The following is an 18,535-nucleotide window of genomic DNA, read 5'->3' as shown; positions in this document are numbered from 1 at the left end:
ATTAAAATTTAAATTATTTTTTATCTCATAATCTAATTGCTCTGAACTGGGCTGTACTGTACTTCCGTTGCAGAATGTACATCTTAAAGAAAATACTTAAGTGGTCTAACCCTTTGACATAGCCTAATCGTCAAGAGTCCAAAGTGGATGAGATAAGACATACAAATATGTTTAAAATAATCATCACATTAGGAGCAAATTTTTTTTATAAATATTGAATTAGATCCGACTCAAATTCTAAGATGTTATTAGCAGGGCCGTCCCAATTAAATTAGACACTCTGTTCAAATTTTAAAAATAGTCCCCTAATAAAAATAATTAAAAGAAGGCATCCTCTACTACGGGAGTTGGTTAGTCGTGCTTGTCAAATTGTTATCTTTTTACAATGTATAACTAATAAGTTTGGGTCTTGTAAAAAAAAGTATTTCGAGCCCCCTAAAATTGTGATGTCCAGCACCGTAACGCACCCTTCACCTGCTATGGTCCGACCATGGCTATTAGTTGATCCGTTGGACACCTACTATCAGACCACTCAAATCATGCTCACATTGGATTGAATGAGATGACCTAAACAAAGTAAGGGTTAAGTTAGACATAAACCGAATTCTAACACTAACAAAGCAAGAAAATACATATGTACTCCCTCCGTCCCTATATGTAAACTCCTTTTGCTTTTTTCACATTTCTTAAGAAAAGTTGTTAGTGTAATTAATGTGTCTAATTTATGTGTTAATATTATCAAATTGTCCCTTGTTTCTATGTGTATTAAATTTGAATTTTCACATTTCAAGATAAGTTAGTAGTATTAATTAGGGGTATGTTTAGGAAAAAAATAATGGCTAATGTTAACTTGTGCCCTCAAGGCACATGTTAAGATACTCATTATAGAAATACACATATCAAAAGGCGTGCATTCAACTTCTTAAAAGTTGTTATATTGTGTTTTCCAATGCAAAATTGCTCTATTTAGGTTGCTTAACATGTGCCCTAAGGGCACAAGTTAACATGACCCAAAAATAATAAATGCATCTAGGAATTTGGAAAGGGGGTTACATTTAGGTACAATTTTTTAGTCAAATGAGTGTTTACGTATAGAGACAGAGAGAGTATATTAGCAATTGCAACATTATTGAGAGAAAAAACATTAATTAATTAATCATAACAAGAATGTGACTTCTGTCTGTGTTGTCTGATTTAAATTTATTAGCGGAGTATGTTGATCCACCCTCAAATCTACTTACGTGAATGCAATAATTGTTAATTGACTTTTAATTTACTGCATCTCAAATAATGTTACTAGTTTTCTTGGGTGAAGGGTCTGGTGGTTGCTGGTGTGAAGTTTCTGTCAATTTAAATTTTGCATTTGTCAACATTTGATATTTCTCACTTGCACAGGTCTGCGGTGACTAATAATAGTAAGACTTGTGTTCTTTACTAGTTAGGTTCACACGTCACATAGTAGTAACCATTCCAATAGGGCCATAGGGGACCAAGGAAGAGTACACAAAAGATGAAGTTAGCCTTAATAACTAGTCGGTGTAAAACCAAAAAATACGTTGCAAAGCTGTCGACGGTTCAATTCTTCAGCCAGTTGAGTGAATTGATGGAAATTTAAGGAAGTGAAGGTGTGAAGTGATGCAACACTGCTTTTCAAGAAATTTCTAGGTTTCGGTTACATTACTTGAACACTAAAGCAAGTTTTTCAACTTAACTACCCCCTCTATCAATTGTGACAATTGTAAAAAAAGAAATCTCAAAAATGTCACTTCTGATTTTAAATGTAGATTTAATCAACTTTTTCCCCTTCTAATTGTATCATCCAACCAACACTATATGTGTTACGAGATAAGTAGATCGATAAGTTAAACAGAGTGATAAGTAGATCGATAATTTGATCTTCACTTAGAACGATAGTAAAAATAATAACATTGATAATTTGATCTTCACTTAAAAAGATAGTAAAAATAATTACATTGATTGTTGCAAAAAACCGATATTATGTTGATCACTACTACATTACATTTTTCATCTGAGATAATGAGAGTGCATCAATGATTATAGCAATAAATAAATAAAACATTTAATAATTTTTTTTGAAGGAAAAACATTTAATAATTATTGACCAAAAAAAATTAATAATTTTTCTTTGGGTGATGTTAACTTGTGCCTTTTTTTTTACAGTAAAAAAACTTCATTCATTCAAAGGCAAAAAATAATACAATCGATTAAGAGTTGAGACATTCCCACACCCATAAATTGATATTAGACCTAACAATCAAGATAGTAGGATACATCCTAACAATACATCTATAAAGTTCAAAAAACAAAAGGGCAACAATACTCCAAAAACAATACCCTAACAACCAGACTAATTCCTTCCACTGATGGTCCAAGATCACCAAACTTTTGAGATCCATAGTCTTTGATGTCATCCAACTCCGGAAAAAAGATTGTGCTGTTGTTCGCGCATATTGACTATAATTGGTCTGTGATAACCAATACAACCATACGTTGAAAAGTCCTATGTGAGGCGGAGAGGATGTTGAGTTTGCTGATTGTCGCCATGAATTCCTTACTCATAACAAAGTACCGATAAGATGAATCCTTCACTAGCATTTCAACAAACACATGGCATGCAAACTTGAAATAAACCAACAATAACAAAAAGCAAACAAAACAGTAAATAAACTAACAGAGAATCAAATACATGGAGCCAAACCACACTCTCAAACGGGAAGATAGCAGAGAAACCCAAATAAAACTTTTCCATGGTGGCTTTCGAGGGGGCCGTCTCGGGATCAGATCACTGGTTAATTTGTGACTTGGGGGCAGTTTAGGAAGTGGTCGGACAACTAGCGATGAAATTGATACCCATCCTGTAGCTTGATATATGCTTGTTGGAAGGACTTTATGGGACTTGTTCCAGCAGAAGTGATGAAATACAATGACAGAAGGGTAAAGGGTCGTGGTGCTTTTCTGTGAAAAGTTAAAGAGGAGCTTTGCCATGAAAAAGGAAGAAAAGGGACGGAAAACTTCTCATAAAGGAGAGACAAAATATAACTTCCCACAAGGAGAGACTTAAACAATAAACATCTCACAAGGAGAGAATAAGGGAGGTTTTAGATAGCAGACACGGGAAATTTCAAACCGGACGGTGGAATTATGAGTGAAAAACGATGATGGGAAGGTGGGAAGTGGTATGTTAACTTGTGCCCTTAAGACACAAGTTAAGGAGCTTAAAAAAGAAATTAAAAATAAATTTTATAATGAAAGTATAACTTTTGCAACTTTTAAGATATTGAATGCACAAGTTTTAAGAAAAACTTTCTACATTTGCCTTCTTAACTTATGCCCCAAGGGCACAAATTAACATTTCCCTTTTTCTTTTATCGATTATCTTTTCTTAATACATGTCAAATACGTTTAATATGACAATTAGTGTATTAAGGAGTATATAACCAATAAATAACAAACACTACTTTTGTATAAAAAATGATTAACACCACAAAAAATATTTACACGACACAATTTCCAAGGATTTCATTGGTCATTACTAATAATTTCCATCAAAACGCATAGCAAACCAATTTTTTGCTTTCTTACGGGTCTAAGTTTGGTGGCTAAGATAACAAGACATCATTAGATGTAAAGATAAATAATAACACGATATTCCCTAAAAAAAAAAATAAGAAGATAGAAATAAGCAAGATAAATAGATATTCTTGCATGTGTTTGATGTGTACATAATAAGATAATTATATATCATGTTTTTGTACAAATCTTACACGGACATGATATAATATAGGAGAATATTCCCCCCCTTTTTGTACCAAAAAAAAAAATATTCCCCCCTTTCAAAACAATAGCATTTTTTAAAAAAAAATTATGGTTTTATAATTAAATTTTTTAAGTTAATAGAAAATTTAAACTAAATTAATTAATTTTTTTTGGTCTTTTAAATAGAATAAGAGAAAATAGACAATTCTATTATACATGTTAGATAAGCTAAATAAAAATACCATTGCAAGATATTCAATTTTTTTTTTTAAAAAAGTTAAATTAATATTCATATGAAAGAGTCTTTGCAAACTCTTTTTAAGCCATATCTTTTCTTAGGCCAATCTATAACTTGAGTTTTTTTAAATAGTCAGATATATTAAGTTTTTATTGAACTAACTCATAACCAACAACCATATAGAGTGAAAAGTTTACTCTTTTATAAAAAAAAGTATTATCTCTTTTTAAGATGGGAATTGGGTTTTGTAAATTGATATTTTTTTTCATTTTAAAAATGATATATATGTTTATGTTATTTTTGACTTTATTGTTGAATTCTTTTATTTTGAGAAAATGTTTAATATTTTATCCTCTCATTTTTAGAATACATGAACCGATAATGTTGCCACTTTGGCTTTGTCAAATCCATACATAAATTTCAATCTACTACCAAATGCAAAGTTTGGACGCATGTCTTCATTATGAGAAACTAAAATTATTAAAAAATTTACTTGGAAAAAATACAAATTTTACAAATACTATAAAATTTATTTTTGATACACTTAACAAATTACAACTAATCATATGTTGTTACGATTGAAAGTCAAACATTTTTATGCATAAGATTGATCTTGTAATCTTTTTTTACACAATCGGCATATATGAATAAAATTGAATACTATATATACAAAAATTTCAAAATACTTTACCAATCGCCATAATTTTGTCAAACAAAAAAAATGGCCAAAATGAAAGTACCTAGGGTGGTGCATTGCTTATACTATTAGGCTATTATTGAGAAATATGTGATATAACCTGGCTAGAAGTGTTGCATATGTTTCCTAGAAGAAGAAGAAAAATGTTGCATATGCGAATATCGATCAATAATGGTTTATTTCCTTTAATTCTAATGGACCCCCTTCCCCCTTGAAAGCTTTGATCTTATTACCAATTAATTATAATTTTCTATTAATATTCTTCTCTGCTTCTAATACCACCTTCTCGATAATGTGTGATTTAGCACATTCATCAACTCAGATGAAGAATCTTGAAGACTTGGTTAGCTAGTCAAATAAAGAAACTTTCTTAACCATGCTTTTAATATAAGGCTTGGTCTTTAATAGAGCATTTCATCATTAATATTGATTAGGAATAAACTTTAAAAAAGTAAATCACGATCATCTCATTACAGGGCAAAGTACTTTGTTTGATCCATTAACCTTTTACTCACAAACAAACAAACCATTTGGCCTTTATTTTTATGTTACTCTCAGCAAAATAATTACAAGATTTATGATGTACTTTTTCCTATCTTCCGTGATTTCATTTTCCTGATACGAAATAAATTGGTTTTGTTTCTTTTCGTAAAATTGAAAAGGAACAACGCATATACATTGATATTGATATATACATACATAAATAGTACTATAGTATTAATATTTAATCCGCAAGAAGCAGCGTGGACGATATTGAGCACGGTCACGTGGTGACAAACTAACAATCTGATAATAGTGCATGTGTACATGATATGATATCTAAACAAGCCATAACCACTCCAGTTAGAGACTTCTAATAATAGAATCCCTTGTGTTTTGTTATCGATATATATTAAGTAATTTAGTATGAGTTGTTGGACAGAAGAAAGTCTATTATGAATCTATGATGGGTATAGTTAGGTTTAGGATGAAAATTGAACTGTTTATCAAATTTAAAATAACTTAATCGAAATGAACTGTTTGTATTTTGAATCAAACCAAACTTTTATAATGTTTTGGTTCTATGGTTCAAAACCGAACCATAAATAATTATAAAAAAAAATAAAATTTATTATTTTGAACCGAATAATTTATTTTAACCATATTGTCATTATTAGTACTGTTGAAAAATATATAAAAAATTCAAACAAAATCGAATTTAAGAACTTTTTAAAACTGAACCGAACTGTTTCGAACTGAACCAAACTGATAAATCATGAACTGAACTAAACTGAACCGAACAGTTTCGGTTTAGTTTCAAAATTGTTAATAATGAATTAGCTTTTTTTGTTCGGTTGGTTTGATTCAGCATTTCGATTGAGTTTTTTTGTTTTTTTTACCCACCTCTACTTTAAAATATGCTCATTCCCCTCAACTTATTTAAAAGTCTTCCAATAAATATAGCAAATATGAACCCTTCAAGGATCTTAAAGAGAAACCTCTAGACAAGGAGTAGATTAAAACGTTTGTCTCACATGTCCCAGTCTTGAATTTGGCTAAAGAAGTATTATCTGTTTGTATTTGTATTCAATTTGAGGTTCCACACGTCTTGAATAAATTTAGAGAGAAAATACTTCACATCAGATGATGAATCCAAAGACTTGTCCAATTCCCATTTTTGTTTGGTCATTATTTTCCTACTTAATTATTTTATATATATTTTCCTACTTGATTCTAATTTCCTTTTCCTTTCACACGACATATAACGCAAAAACGGTTTTTATTTGATTTCCAAACTTTAAACGTTTAATTGCATTTTTTGGTCTTTATTATAGTAAATGTGATTTGATAGTAAATGTGATTTGATCTCCCAAATTTTTTAATGTTGTTAGACCATCTACAATGGGGGTCCTTCCCCTATTTAGCACCATGTTAAATAGTCACCATCTATCTCTTATTACTCATGGGTTCCACATGTACAATTAATTCTATATTTTCTCTATATTCAAATATTGTGTTATTTTAATATTAAAAAATAAAATATATAATAGTTGCAAATAATAGTTAAATTATATAATAGTTGCAAATAATAGTTTCTTGAATTATTAATGAAAATAAGAAAATGTTTGCTTGTTTTTTTTTTATAATTTATAATTAAATTACTTCAATATTTTAAAATTATATAATTATGAATGAGTATATAAATTATTGTTAAAATTTAATGATATAGAGTTATTGATGGGACCCAATTCATAATAATTTTGAGGTGTTGGGTTGGAGATATTAGGTGCTTATTTAGTATTAATTATAAAATGAATAACGTGTACAGTTGAGACCCGTTTAAGCACCCAAATAGGGTGCTACATTGTGGATGATCTTAATAAGCTAGTTTATCACACTTCTGTTTCGTTCAAAAAACTTCAAAATCCCCACAAATTAGTCGGTTAAAGCATTTAAATTTGTATTATGCTTAAAGTATAGCGATTCAAATATTAAATTTACCTTTTTTAAACACATTTAAAATCCTCTTTTTTTGAGGGACATTTAAAATCCTCTTAAAATCTTAAATATTTGTATTGTGAATAATACTTTAAAATTTGAAGGTAAAAGAAAATTACTAGTATATATAGCTTGTCTTGTAAAAAAAAGATAAATGAAGGATCTCTAAAAACAAACCGAAAGAGTAAATCCACATAGATAGTCCAATGTAATTGATTGAGTTTATTCTTTGTAAGAAAAATATAATGTTTTTATAGGAAAAAATGTTAGAAGTTGAAACAGATGAACTATTAGAATTCGTTCTGCAGACCTTGGACTGCATGGATTCACCAAATACATACATAGTAACTTTCATGTCAAATACAATGTTTTGTATAATAGGCAAATGTTAGTAAAATTAGAGTTAATGTTAGTTTTCTAGATTAAATCCAAGACCTCTTCCTTATTACTCCATTGTTCCTTAGATCAGCTACCAAACTATGTATGTGGGACAAATACAATGTCTCTTGAATTTTTCCTCACCAACACCAAACACATACACAATAAACACTAAACATAAGCAGTGCACGAGTTCAAAAAATGGAGAAGAATTCAAACAAAGATGAGAGATCGGTTATTCTACTCTTGGATCGTGCATCTCGAGGGACAAAAATGAAACGTCTTTCGATGCTACTCGACAACAAAATTCTACAAAACAAATTGTTCTGGAGTTAAGAAGCTCGCGAAGAGGAAGAAGAAGACAATAACTAATAAGAAGTCGAAATCACCGACGAACTCAACTCTGATTTCAACCAAGACATAAATCTCTCTCAAACTCATTCAAAACAAATGATTTCTTAATTAATTGAATCAAGCTAATTATACATTGGCTAAAAAGAAGAAAAAGAAATCATCGTTTTGATCATTGGTCGCCGATTGATAATGGCTGCACGTAACGGTTGACCAAAAGATTGATGCAAAACAAGCGAGGAGAGTTGAGGGAAGGATAAAGTGCAATCAAGTCTAACCGTAAGCTCAGTCTGCGGTGAGAGACATGCAAAATTCACCCTTGCTTGAAGGTACATGAGATATGTAACACTTGTTTGCGCTATAAAAGATCAAAAAGTAAGAAAGAGACACACACACACATACTTCTTTTGATCACTATTATAAACAAAAAAAAATTATTGAATAATCGACGTATCTAATCTATAATATGGACTAAATACATCAATAATTTAATGAATCTAAAATGTAGTTTTTTGTTTATGATAATAACCGGAGGAAGTACACATACTGCTGATATACACTAACACAAACATGATTTTTGTTTTGTTTAAATAACAGAAATTTGATAAAAAAAAATATAAATGTAGTCCTTTATTCTTGTAAAAAAAGTAAAAATTGTAGTACTCATTTATGTTAAAGAGCGTTGTGACATGAGGATGATGGACAAAATTTTCTTGGAAATCACTTCAACCGCCTCTGTTATAGAATTGTCCTACGAATCAAGCGGAACATGTGAACCAAATTATTCAGCCGTTGCATTTCGAAGGTCAATAATTCTGAATTATGGGGCAGCTATAATTCGGTTTTAGATTGGTTTTCAGAAGAATAGTACTATAAGCAATAATGATGGAAAGCATTTTATAATTTGAGTTAAATCTAACTAGCTTGAGTTGAGTTATTTATAAGTTTTAAAAAATCACAGGAGATTTTTATCAAAGAATTCATTTGCTTCCATTTGGATTAATTGGATATGACCATATGTACTAAAAAAAACATTAGGTTAAAGTTTACAAAATCTATTTCTAACATTTCGATACCATGGAATTTAGTTGAGTACGTTCAATCATCTAGCTACTTAATGGCATTTCATCTTTTTAAATTTATTTATTCCAAATTCGATTTTATGTAGAATAACTTTTTGTCTAACTTAGGTTACTTTCACTTCAGATTACTTGATCCTGTCACCCAAAAACACTAAAGGATTAACACCTAAAAAAAATAGTATTATTTTTTGATACAATCCTCTATATTATTGTTTTTTTTATACAATCTGTTGTTGCTTTTTTGGTATAATTCATTCTTGTTTCTTTAGGTGTATTTTATGAAGTTCATTTTGTATTAGTAATAGTTATTGTAATTTTTTTATTGGTTAAATTTATTATTAATTTTAAATAAAAAAATTTATATATGGCCACCTTATGAAAATATTGCTAGCTTCATCGCCGTCAATTAAAAAGTGTTATGGCTGAAAAACATGCTATGTACAACAATACATTGCCACTTACTCCAAACACGCCTTCGTAATGATTTGGCTATCTATTTGTCGCTGCATATATCTTTTCCCCTTAAAAATATTCCGACAGATTTTCCATTTTAAAAGAAAAAAATGGATGGAAGAACAAGAGGTATATGGCCAATGTTTTCTGTACGTGTTCTCCAAACCACAAGGTCCTTTATGATGATATTCTTTGGGCTTTTCTGATGGAGGAATTAACATTCTTGGTATCCAAGTTAAACTTTAGTGAAATTCTTTTTGCTTTCATCCTTCTTGTGTGTCCAATGAATACCTCCGTTGAGATTCTATAAATTGAAACGTAAAAGCATGCTTCTAATTGCTTCTAATTATAGAATCTGAAACCATTCTAATATAAAAGGCAGACTCTGTCTCTTTTCCTCATTTCTGCAGCTTCGTTTTTGACCTTCCAAAAACCCCCAAAACTCGAATCTTGTTATGTTCTGTCATATTTCAAGTTATGTCGATTCCAACGCATTTTACCAATTTTAAGGGCAACAGTACCTGCAATCCAATCCAATAAATCATAATTCCGTTGAAACTTTCCACACTTCAAAGAAGAGATCATCTTCAGCAAGTTGTTTGATCTTGCCATTGATGAATTTGATTTAATTTTCAGAAACTAGGGCACATTTCATGTGACGACTCCAAATATCATAATTGTTTTCATTCCTTGGTGGGGAAACAACTATCAAGATTGGGTTTCCTCCAAGATGTAAATAGTAGGCATTTGTGAGTGGAGAACGGGATCTTGCGGATGCAATGTGTTCTCTAGTAGATGATTGTTGATTCAATGATGACATATTTCTCTGCTCTGATACCATACAACTTATGAGTGAATAATAAAATGAGTTTGTAATTTTATTCAATTCATCAGTAATAGAGTATACATAAGAACTTGACCCCCAACAAGCTAATTACAAAATTTGAAACCACCAACCAAGACTTAACTAACTAAACCATATACTTTTCTCAACAAAAACAATACCACATACTAATAGTAAGTAATAGTACAATAAGCAACAATAAATCTCTCATCTTCATTTCAAATAAAACCATACAAACAGTGAGGCCATTGAATATAAAACTTTTTCAGATCATTTTAACACATGTTTATTATACTTTATACCATTAAAAATCATTCACCCAAGAAAAAATGCCCTTCCCCCCACTTACGATATTGAAATCAAAATCAAATTTCAAATCAGCATAACTCAATGGACGGTGACCTGGTCCCCAAATACCAACATTAAGATTCGTCACGGCAAACATATTTCCATACACACCATCTAACTTTCTTCTTTATCTTTAAGTCTCTACAGTAAAAAAATATCACACAAATTGTGCCCATAACTAAATTGTCTCACCATATGTGACTTTACCATACTAAACTTTATAAAGATAAAAGCATCTCAAATTTCAAAAGATATGTATTCTTTTGCCACTTACCTGACTCAGACGCATTCCAATTTCCACCGTCTGGACCACCCTATTAACAAAGAAGATTCCAGTAGAAAATCTTATTGAAGCAATGTTCCACATATCCTAAATCACTTCCCAAATTCATCTACAAAAAAATTACAAACAAAGCCTTGTGCAACAAGCATCCATCCTACTTGCAAAAAAACCCATATCAACAAGGCTTTTCAAAATAATGCAAGATTCTTACATCTACATAGAGACAACCATACAATAACATCATGAATTTAAAAAAGACATCAAGGTCAAGAATTTATAAAATAAAAGAATAATAATAATATTAAATATAAAAATTCAATAGAATAAAATTTCCAAAAGAGTGAAGAACCAACAACAAAAAAATGCCACTATCCATGTGGCCATGACATGTACATTCATCCACCCCTAGGTCATTGTTTTTTTAACACTATCTATCCCTTTTTTATTTAATTTTTGGCTGTGACAATTCTGATGAACAAACACATGCATCATGTGATTGTGAAAATCAACAACCTAAGATAAATAAACCTCAACGGTTGAATTTTTAACAGTGAAACAAACGGGGCAAACACCGAAACGTGTGTCACATTCAGTACAAACACATAAATGTCGACACGGCAACACAACAACCGAAGCAACCCGTTCTCCACACCCTCTACATTTAGGACCCGACCCAACAACAGCCCTTTCCGGGTCAATATAACCCGACTCCGCATCTTCGGCATGACCCTCAACACCTAAGGCGCATGATAGCCCACATTCATTTTCACCTCTGTTTTCTGCGCCACCGCTCATCATAGCATGATGCAGCTGTGTTTGAAGAGAAATAGCTGTTGCTTCTTGTTCTTTCGCTTTTGCTTGCCAAAGTTGTGCTTCGTTTCTAAGATGCGCCGCGCGTGCTTCTAACTCGGCGTTTCTGCGCGTGGCTTTTTGTAAATCAATTTCCTTTTCTCTTAATCGACGCGCCACCGTTTCCTCAGCTGTCTTTATTATCGCCCGATAGTTTCTCTGTCTCTTTTCTTCTATTGTCCGTTGCAACTCTTCTCCCTAAAAAAAAAAATAATTAAAACTTTAATAAAAAAATTTCATTCTTTGGAAATTTGATATTCATTTCAATGACCCACTAATCCAATTCTACTGTAACACAGAAATTGTTAACATATGGAAGAATTGTACCTGGGCTTGAAGGAATTGGTCAATTTCATCTTTTTGTTGTTTGATTTGTGAAGCTAAACCATTTGACAATAGAGACAAGAAATGAGAGGAATGACACCCATGTTGTTGTTGTTGTTGTTGTAGCAATTGTAGTCTTTGATGTTGTTGATCACCAAAGGATAAACCTAAACCTGTAGAAACAATGTTTTGATTCTGTTGTTGTTGTTGTTGATGATGATTTTGGAGTTGAGTGAGATCAATAAGATGAGGAGTGTGAGATTGTAAAGAGAATTGATTCATCATATTTTGAGATTGTTGCATAACTCCACCAGTTTCTCTTCCTCTCTTTCGAGAATTAGCACCTATATTCAATCAAAAATGATATTTTTTTTTTCTTCAGGAATTTGGTTTGTTTGATTGGTTTAAATAAATATACATCATGCATTTTTCTCTTAGAAAAAAGAGAGGTTATGAAAGATGCATACCTGTAGTGTTGAATAACATTATATTGGATTGATCAGGAGGAGCAGGTTGTGGTTGCAATGAATATTGATCATGTTGTCCTTGTTCTTGACCGTTTTTATTGTTGAGAAAGAGTACATTGGAAGGGTATTGAGCTTGAACAGCCATTGAATATAATATAATATGGGAAATTGTAATGGGTAAACAAGAAACAAGGTGGGGAATAGATGAAGGAATTAAAGGAGGTGTACTAGTAGTAAATAGTAATCACAAACGCATAATAAGAATGAAATGAATAAATGAAATGAGAGAGAGAGAGAGAGATATAAGTAAATTAAGACGGACTCTTCAATATCAGAGAAGACCAAATTAAATAAAAAGAAAAGAAAAGAAAAGAAAAGAAAATAGGGAAGGGAATTCACAAAACCAACGCAATGGTGGCACCACCACTAGTATTGGTTGTAGTACTCCTATCTATGTTTGTTTCTTATAGTTCATTGTTTTCACCTACTTTACGTTGTTTTGGAAATAGAGGTTGGAGAGATACGAATGAGTCCAAGAGAGAGACACCTTATTATTTCTCTTCTTCGCGTGGAACACCCATCTACCTTTTCTTTTCTTTTCTTCTCTTCTCTTCTCTTCACGAACAACAACTACTGTCCCCTTCTCAAATTATACTTTTCCTAATATTACATACATCATTACACCTATTTTTATTTATTTATTTATTTATGTCAATAATATCCCATCCTAATAAATAAATAAATAAAATAAATATATTCCTAATTTAGTTTTATTATTTTTAATCACTTATTTTCCATAAATAATAATTTTATTATGTTAGGTCAATCCATGCAGAACTTTACTATGGTTAATGAACGGTGCAAATCGTCTTTAAATTAGTCTGTCATTGAGTCGAGTACAAGTTAAATAAATATTAGTCGGATTTTAGGTCGAATACGAGTTATTATAAATAAAAGGTTGCTTGGATTAGTGTGTGTGAATGAAGGAGGCGTTGGTAAATGGGTGATGTATTGTTGTTGTTGTTGGGTTGTGCAGGTTTCTGCCGCTTGCTGGAATTGTTTGTATATATATGCTATGCCCCATGCGTCTTGTGCCAGCTTTGCTTTTTTCACAATCTTTTTTCCTTCCTTGTTTTGCTTTCAATTTTTCTATTATTCTTTGTTTTTAGGCACACACATAATACTATACTAATCTATATTAAAATAAATTGATAATCACTCGATAACCGTATTTCATTTTTTAATTACCTCTTGGATAATTGAGAGGTTCCTGAACTTATCAGAAAAAAAGATGCATTCCCACGTGGAAAATAATATTTCTCTATTCACCAAATCTAATATACTAATCTTTTACAGCTTTTTGTAAAAAATTGTCATTGACATGCCACCTAGATAAGTATTTTTTTTTTCTTTCCTAAGTTTTTTTTACATCAACCATTCACCAAAGTTACGATTGTTTTTTGTTTATATCGTTTGCATTAAGGTTTTTCTTTAGAAATATTTCTATCACGATATCTCCTAGGGGTTTTAAAGGTAAAAATGAACAAAATTTCTTTTCTTAATTTGATGTTGTTCTATTTTCAAATTATGTAATTTTTTAATCAAATAATAGTTAAGGCAAGCGGAAAGTTTTGACTAACTTTAACAGCATTCTTAATACATGTTTGGTAAACCAAGAAATTTGATAAAAACGTCCTTTCTCTAATTTAGTCTTCTTTTTTTTTTTTTTTATCTTTTTTAAATTTATACTAGGTTGAGTGTTCAAGCCTATAATTAACAGCTGCATGAATTCTTGTAATAGAAATTGATGAACAAATCAAATCATCCCCGATCTAATTGCACTTTTGTGTGAGCTACATTGATTGATTAATCACGCTTTCTTTTCTAATCTAATTTTTTTCCTTCTTGGATTGGATTTCACGCATGACTATTTCAATTAGCCAAAAATCTAACGTAGCAAACTATAATCCTATGGGTAACACACATCAGTGATAAGAAGAAACATTCAAACCCGACATAATTTAGCTGTAACAAAATTGACTATTTTAACTTTTTCTTAAAAACCAAAGGCTTAATAGCACTTTTGGCCCCCTATATTTGCAAAAATTGCGATTTTGGCCCCCTATATTTAAAAACTACAAAACCGCCCCTTATGTTTCGGTTTCGTTGCACTTTTGGCCCCCAGGTTCAATTTTGACCTGGTACACACTGACATGGCACCCACATCACTTATGTGAGGGGCCAAAATTGCAACTTTTGCAAACATAGGGGGCCAAAAGTGCTATTAAGCCTACTTTTTATTTTCTTTAATTATTTTTCTTTTTTTTTTCCATTTTTTTGTTTTGAAAAAATTAAAAAAAAGGGAAAATTAATAAAATTTGAAAATAATGAAAAAAATACTGAAAAAATTAATAAGAATGAAAACAAAAATTTGGAAAAAAAAATTTCCCATGACATGTGTGTATATTTTAATAATAAAAAAAACATTAAAAACTGAAAATCTTTTAAAAATAACAAAAAATCAGATTATTTTTTTAAATTTTAAAAATAACAAAAAATCAGATTATTTTTTTCGAAAAATAAAAGAAAAAAGCAGAAAAGACATTTAGATTTTTTTTCGAAATTTAAAAAATTAGAAAAAAGTTCGGATTTTTTTTCGAAATTTAGAAGATATTTAAAAATACTGGAATTTAATTTTCAAAATAAAAAAAGTTTAGATTTTTTTGCGAAATAAAAAAACTGGAAAATATTTAAAATTTTAAAAATCTGGATATATATTTTTTTAAAATCCAATTACAATATGAAAATTAAATTTTGAAAATCATATAATCCGAAGAAAAAAAAATCAATATTAGTTCAAAAGAGATTGGAAGAGCAACTTGAGGTACTCACTTTTTAAACTTTAATGTCTCTTAAATAAGACAAATTTTAAAATTTTACACGCATTAATATTTCTTTTTACAAAAATATTCCTATGTAATTCAAGCTTCTCAGATTTTTTTCCTAAATTTTTAATTAAACTAAAATCAATTTTTTTTCTTCAGATTATATGATTTTTAAAATTTAATTTTTCTATTGTAATTGGATTTTAAAAAAATATATATCCAGATTTTTAAAATTTTAAATATTTTCTAGTTTTTCTTATTTCGCAAAAAACTCTAAACTTTTTTTATTTTGAAAATTAAATTCTAGTATTTTTAAATATCTTCTAAATTTCGAAAAAAATCCGAACTTTTTTCTAATTTTTTAAATTTCGAAAAAAAATCAAAATGTCTTTTCTGCCTTTTTCTTTTATTTTTCGAAAAAATAATCTGATTTTTTGTTATTTTTAAAATTTAAAAAAAAAAAATCAATCTTTTATTTTTTTTTAAAAATAATCTGATTTTTTGTTATTTTTAAAAGATTTTCAGTTTTTAATGATGTGGTATGTATATACACACATGTCATGCGAAATTTTTTATTATTAAAATGATTTAATGATGTGGTATGTATATACACACATGTCATGCGAAAATTTTTTTTCCAGATTTTTGATTTCATTCTTATTAATTTTTCCAATTTTTTTAAATTTTTTCATTATTTTCAATTTTTATTAATTTTCCCTCTTTTTTTAATTTTTTTAAAAGAAAAAAAATGGAAAAAAAAAGAAAATGAATTAAAATAAAAATAAAAAATAGGCTTAATAGCACTCTTGGCCCCCTATATTTGCAAAAGTTGCGATTTTGGCCCCACACATAAGTGATGTGGGTGCCATGTCAGCGTGGACCTGGTCAAAATTGAACCTGGGGGCCAAAAGTGCAACGAAACCGAAACATAAGGGGCGGTTTTGTAGTTTTTAAATATAGGGGGCCAAAATCGCAATTTTTGCAAACATAGGGGGCCAAAGGTGCTATTAAGCCAAAAACCAATCAAGGCTATTATATGGCTTTAACATTTTGTATCCGTTTACAAATCAGCAACTTTTTTTTTTTTGGTACATCAGTAACTTTTTTTTTATTCATTCAAATTCAAATATAAATAAATTACTTTCGCCCAAAAAAGAAAATATATTTTTAATTATTCTCATTTTTTAAAGTTACAATAAGGTATTGGGAGGAAAATGGTTAAGATTCTCATTTCTTAATCAGATACTCCTAAAAAAGGTTACTAATCAAATAAGGAAGAAAAATACATGCATTTTTAATGTAAAATAATGCTACAGTGTTATTCAATGAGAAATAATGTTAAGATTTTGTTTATTTACACTATTTTAGCTAAAAAAACTCTTGTTTTTATGCAAAAGAATCAAAATAATTTAAAGAATTATTTTGTAACTACGTTTTGAAATTGATGATATGATAAAGAAGAATAAATAATTCTTTTATAACTACGTTTTTTTTTTATAACTACGTTTTGAAACAATAATTTTATGTTCCTATCTATAATTTACTTTTCTTTTGGTTGAAAAGGGAGTGGCGGATTTTATTTAATATTTATTTATGCTTGGTAATGTCATCATATTTAATTTTTTATGTTTAAACAAATCATAGTAACGTTCGTGAATTCAAATCTCACTAAAGAAAATATTAATTTGTTAGTAATTACGAGAACAATTTTTTATTTTATTTTATTTTGAAGAAGTAACTATTCATGAGAACATATTTCACTAGACATTACGCTAACACTATTGCTCCAAGCATGCATTTTGTGAAATGTATAAATCCTATGAACATCAACGGTTGTTAAGGAGTAATTGTAGATTTTCATGGGGTAATATTAATACTTCGTGACTTTGAAAGCTTTTATGACATGGGTAGGTTCGCCTAAAAAAAAAACCACAAATAAAAGTTAGCCCCAAAAAAGAAAAAGGGACATGGGTTAGGTCGATTTTCAAGCAACTTATTTAGATAAATTTAAAATGTAGTGGAATTAGGTAATTCAACTGTTTTTAGTTAAAAGATAAAATGTTACAATTTTATTATGTTCAAATTTAGATGAAAGACTTTAACCTATACATTGTTTTTGACCACCGTTGTTGTAAAGACTTTTAACACAAGGAAACAATCGCTGATATCATTGTTGATTCACGAGAAAAGTTCGAAAGATCAACCATATTGTACTTTGAACAACTACACTAACATAAGTCAGTTGAACATGATTTTTTTAACCAAAAACTCAAGACATTAGAATTATGAGTTTTCTCACTTATATATTATTCAACACTCATTTTACTATCAAATATGAGGCTTATATGACACATCGTACACACATAATCATATATATGGTTTTATAAAATGTCTTTTTTTTTCTATAAGATTTTATAGAAAAAAAGACATTTTAGTGGTTTTACTACTCAAACCGCTTAGCGTTTACAAATAAGGTGTTGAAGCGCTAATGCTTGGTTTTTTTAGTGGAGTGTGTGTGTGTGTGTATATATATATATATATATATATATATATATATATATATATATATATATATATATATATATATATATATATATATATATATATAGATAGAGAGAGAGAGAGAGAGAGAGTTTTGCTATAAGCCATCCATGAAGGTGTCTTTTAGCAATCCACACCTCAAGGTGTGATTTTCACTTTTTAGTTACAACTTTGCTAAAAGACACCTTCATAAAAATTAATTGGTGTCTTTTAACAAATGTTCATAGAATAATTTGCTAGAAGACACCTTCATAGAAGGTGTCTTCTAGCAAAACCAATATATATATATATATATATATATATATATATATATATATATATATATATATATTCGGTCAAATACCACTTTTGGTCCTTTTAGTTTGACATAATTTACAAGTTAGTCCTTTAACTTTCGAAAATTTCAATTAGGTCCTTTTAATTTGATAGAATTCCCAAGTTAGTCCTTTAAGTTTCAAAAGTTTCGAATAGGTCCTTTTAGTTGATAAACTATTTCACCGTTGAAGATCTTACTGTTTAGTTTTATATTTTTGATGATGT

At 29.6% G+C, this 18,535-nt stretch overlaps 1 protein-coding gene across 1 annotated transcript; it reads right to left on the bottom strand.

Annotated features, from left to right (window-relative positions):
• Positions 1-11,202: 11,202 nt before the first annotated feature.
• Positions 11,203-13,190, bottom strand: LOC146919535 (E3 ubiquitin-protein ligase BOI-like). The gene is made up of 3 exons (XM_085712960.1): positions 12,570-13,190; positions 12,106-12,446; positions 11,203-11,976 (listed from the first exon to the last, which is right to left on the bottom strand). Exons 1-3 carry the CDS (start codon positions 12,712-12,714, stop codon positions 11,443-11,445), a joined length of 1,020 nt encoding a protein of 339 aa, XP_085569086.1. The 5' UTR covers positions 12,715-13,190; the 3' UTR covers positions 11,203-11,442.
• Positions 13,191-18,535: the final 5,345 nt, after the last annotated feature.

The sequence above is a fragment of the Medicago sativa genome, chromosome 5, assembly GCF_051527215.1.
Source record: "Medicago sativa cultivar Bolivia chromosome 5, Bolivia_mono, whole genome shotgun sequence".
In the NCBI taxonomy this organism is placed as follows: domain Eukaryota; kingdom Viridiplantae; phylum Streptophyta; class Magnoliopsida; order Fabales; family Fabaceae; genus Medicago; species Medicago sativa.
This window is presented reverse-complemented; position numbering and strand designations above follow the sequence as displayed.

What these genes read in the sequence shown, in the direction of transcription:
- LOC146919535 (XM_085712960.1), bottom strand. Translation starts at nt 12,714, where the DNA reads ATGGCTGTTCAAGCTCAATACCCTTCCAATGTACTCTTTCTCAACAAT. An exon ending in AATGTTATTCAACACTACAG is followed by an intron (nt 12,447 to 12,569) that starts GTATGCATCTTT and finishes GATTGAATATAG; the next exon opens with GTGCTAATTCTCGAAAGAGA. An exon ending in ACCAATTCCTTCAAGCCCAG is followed by an intron (nt 11,977 to 12,105) that starts GTACAATTCTTC and finishes TTTTTTTTTTAG; the next exon opens with GGAGAAGAGTTGCAACGGAC.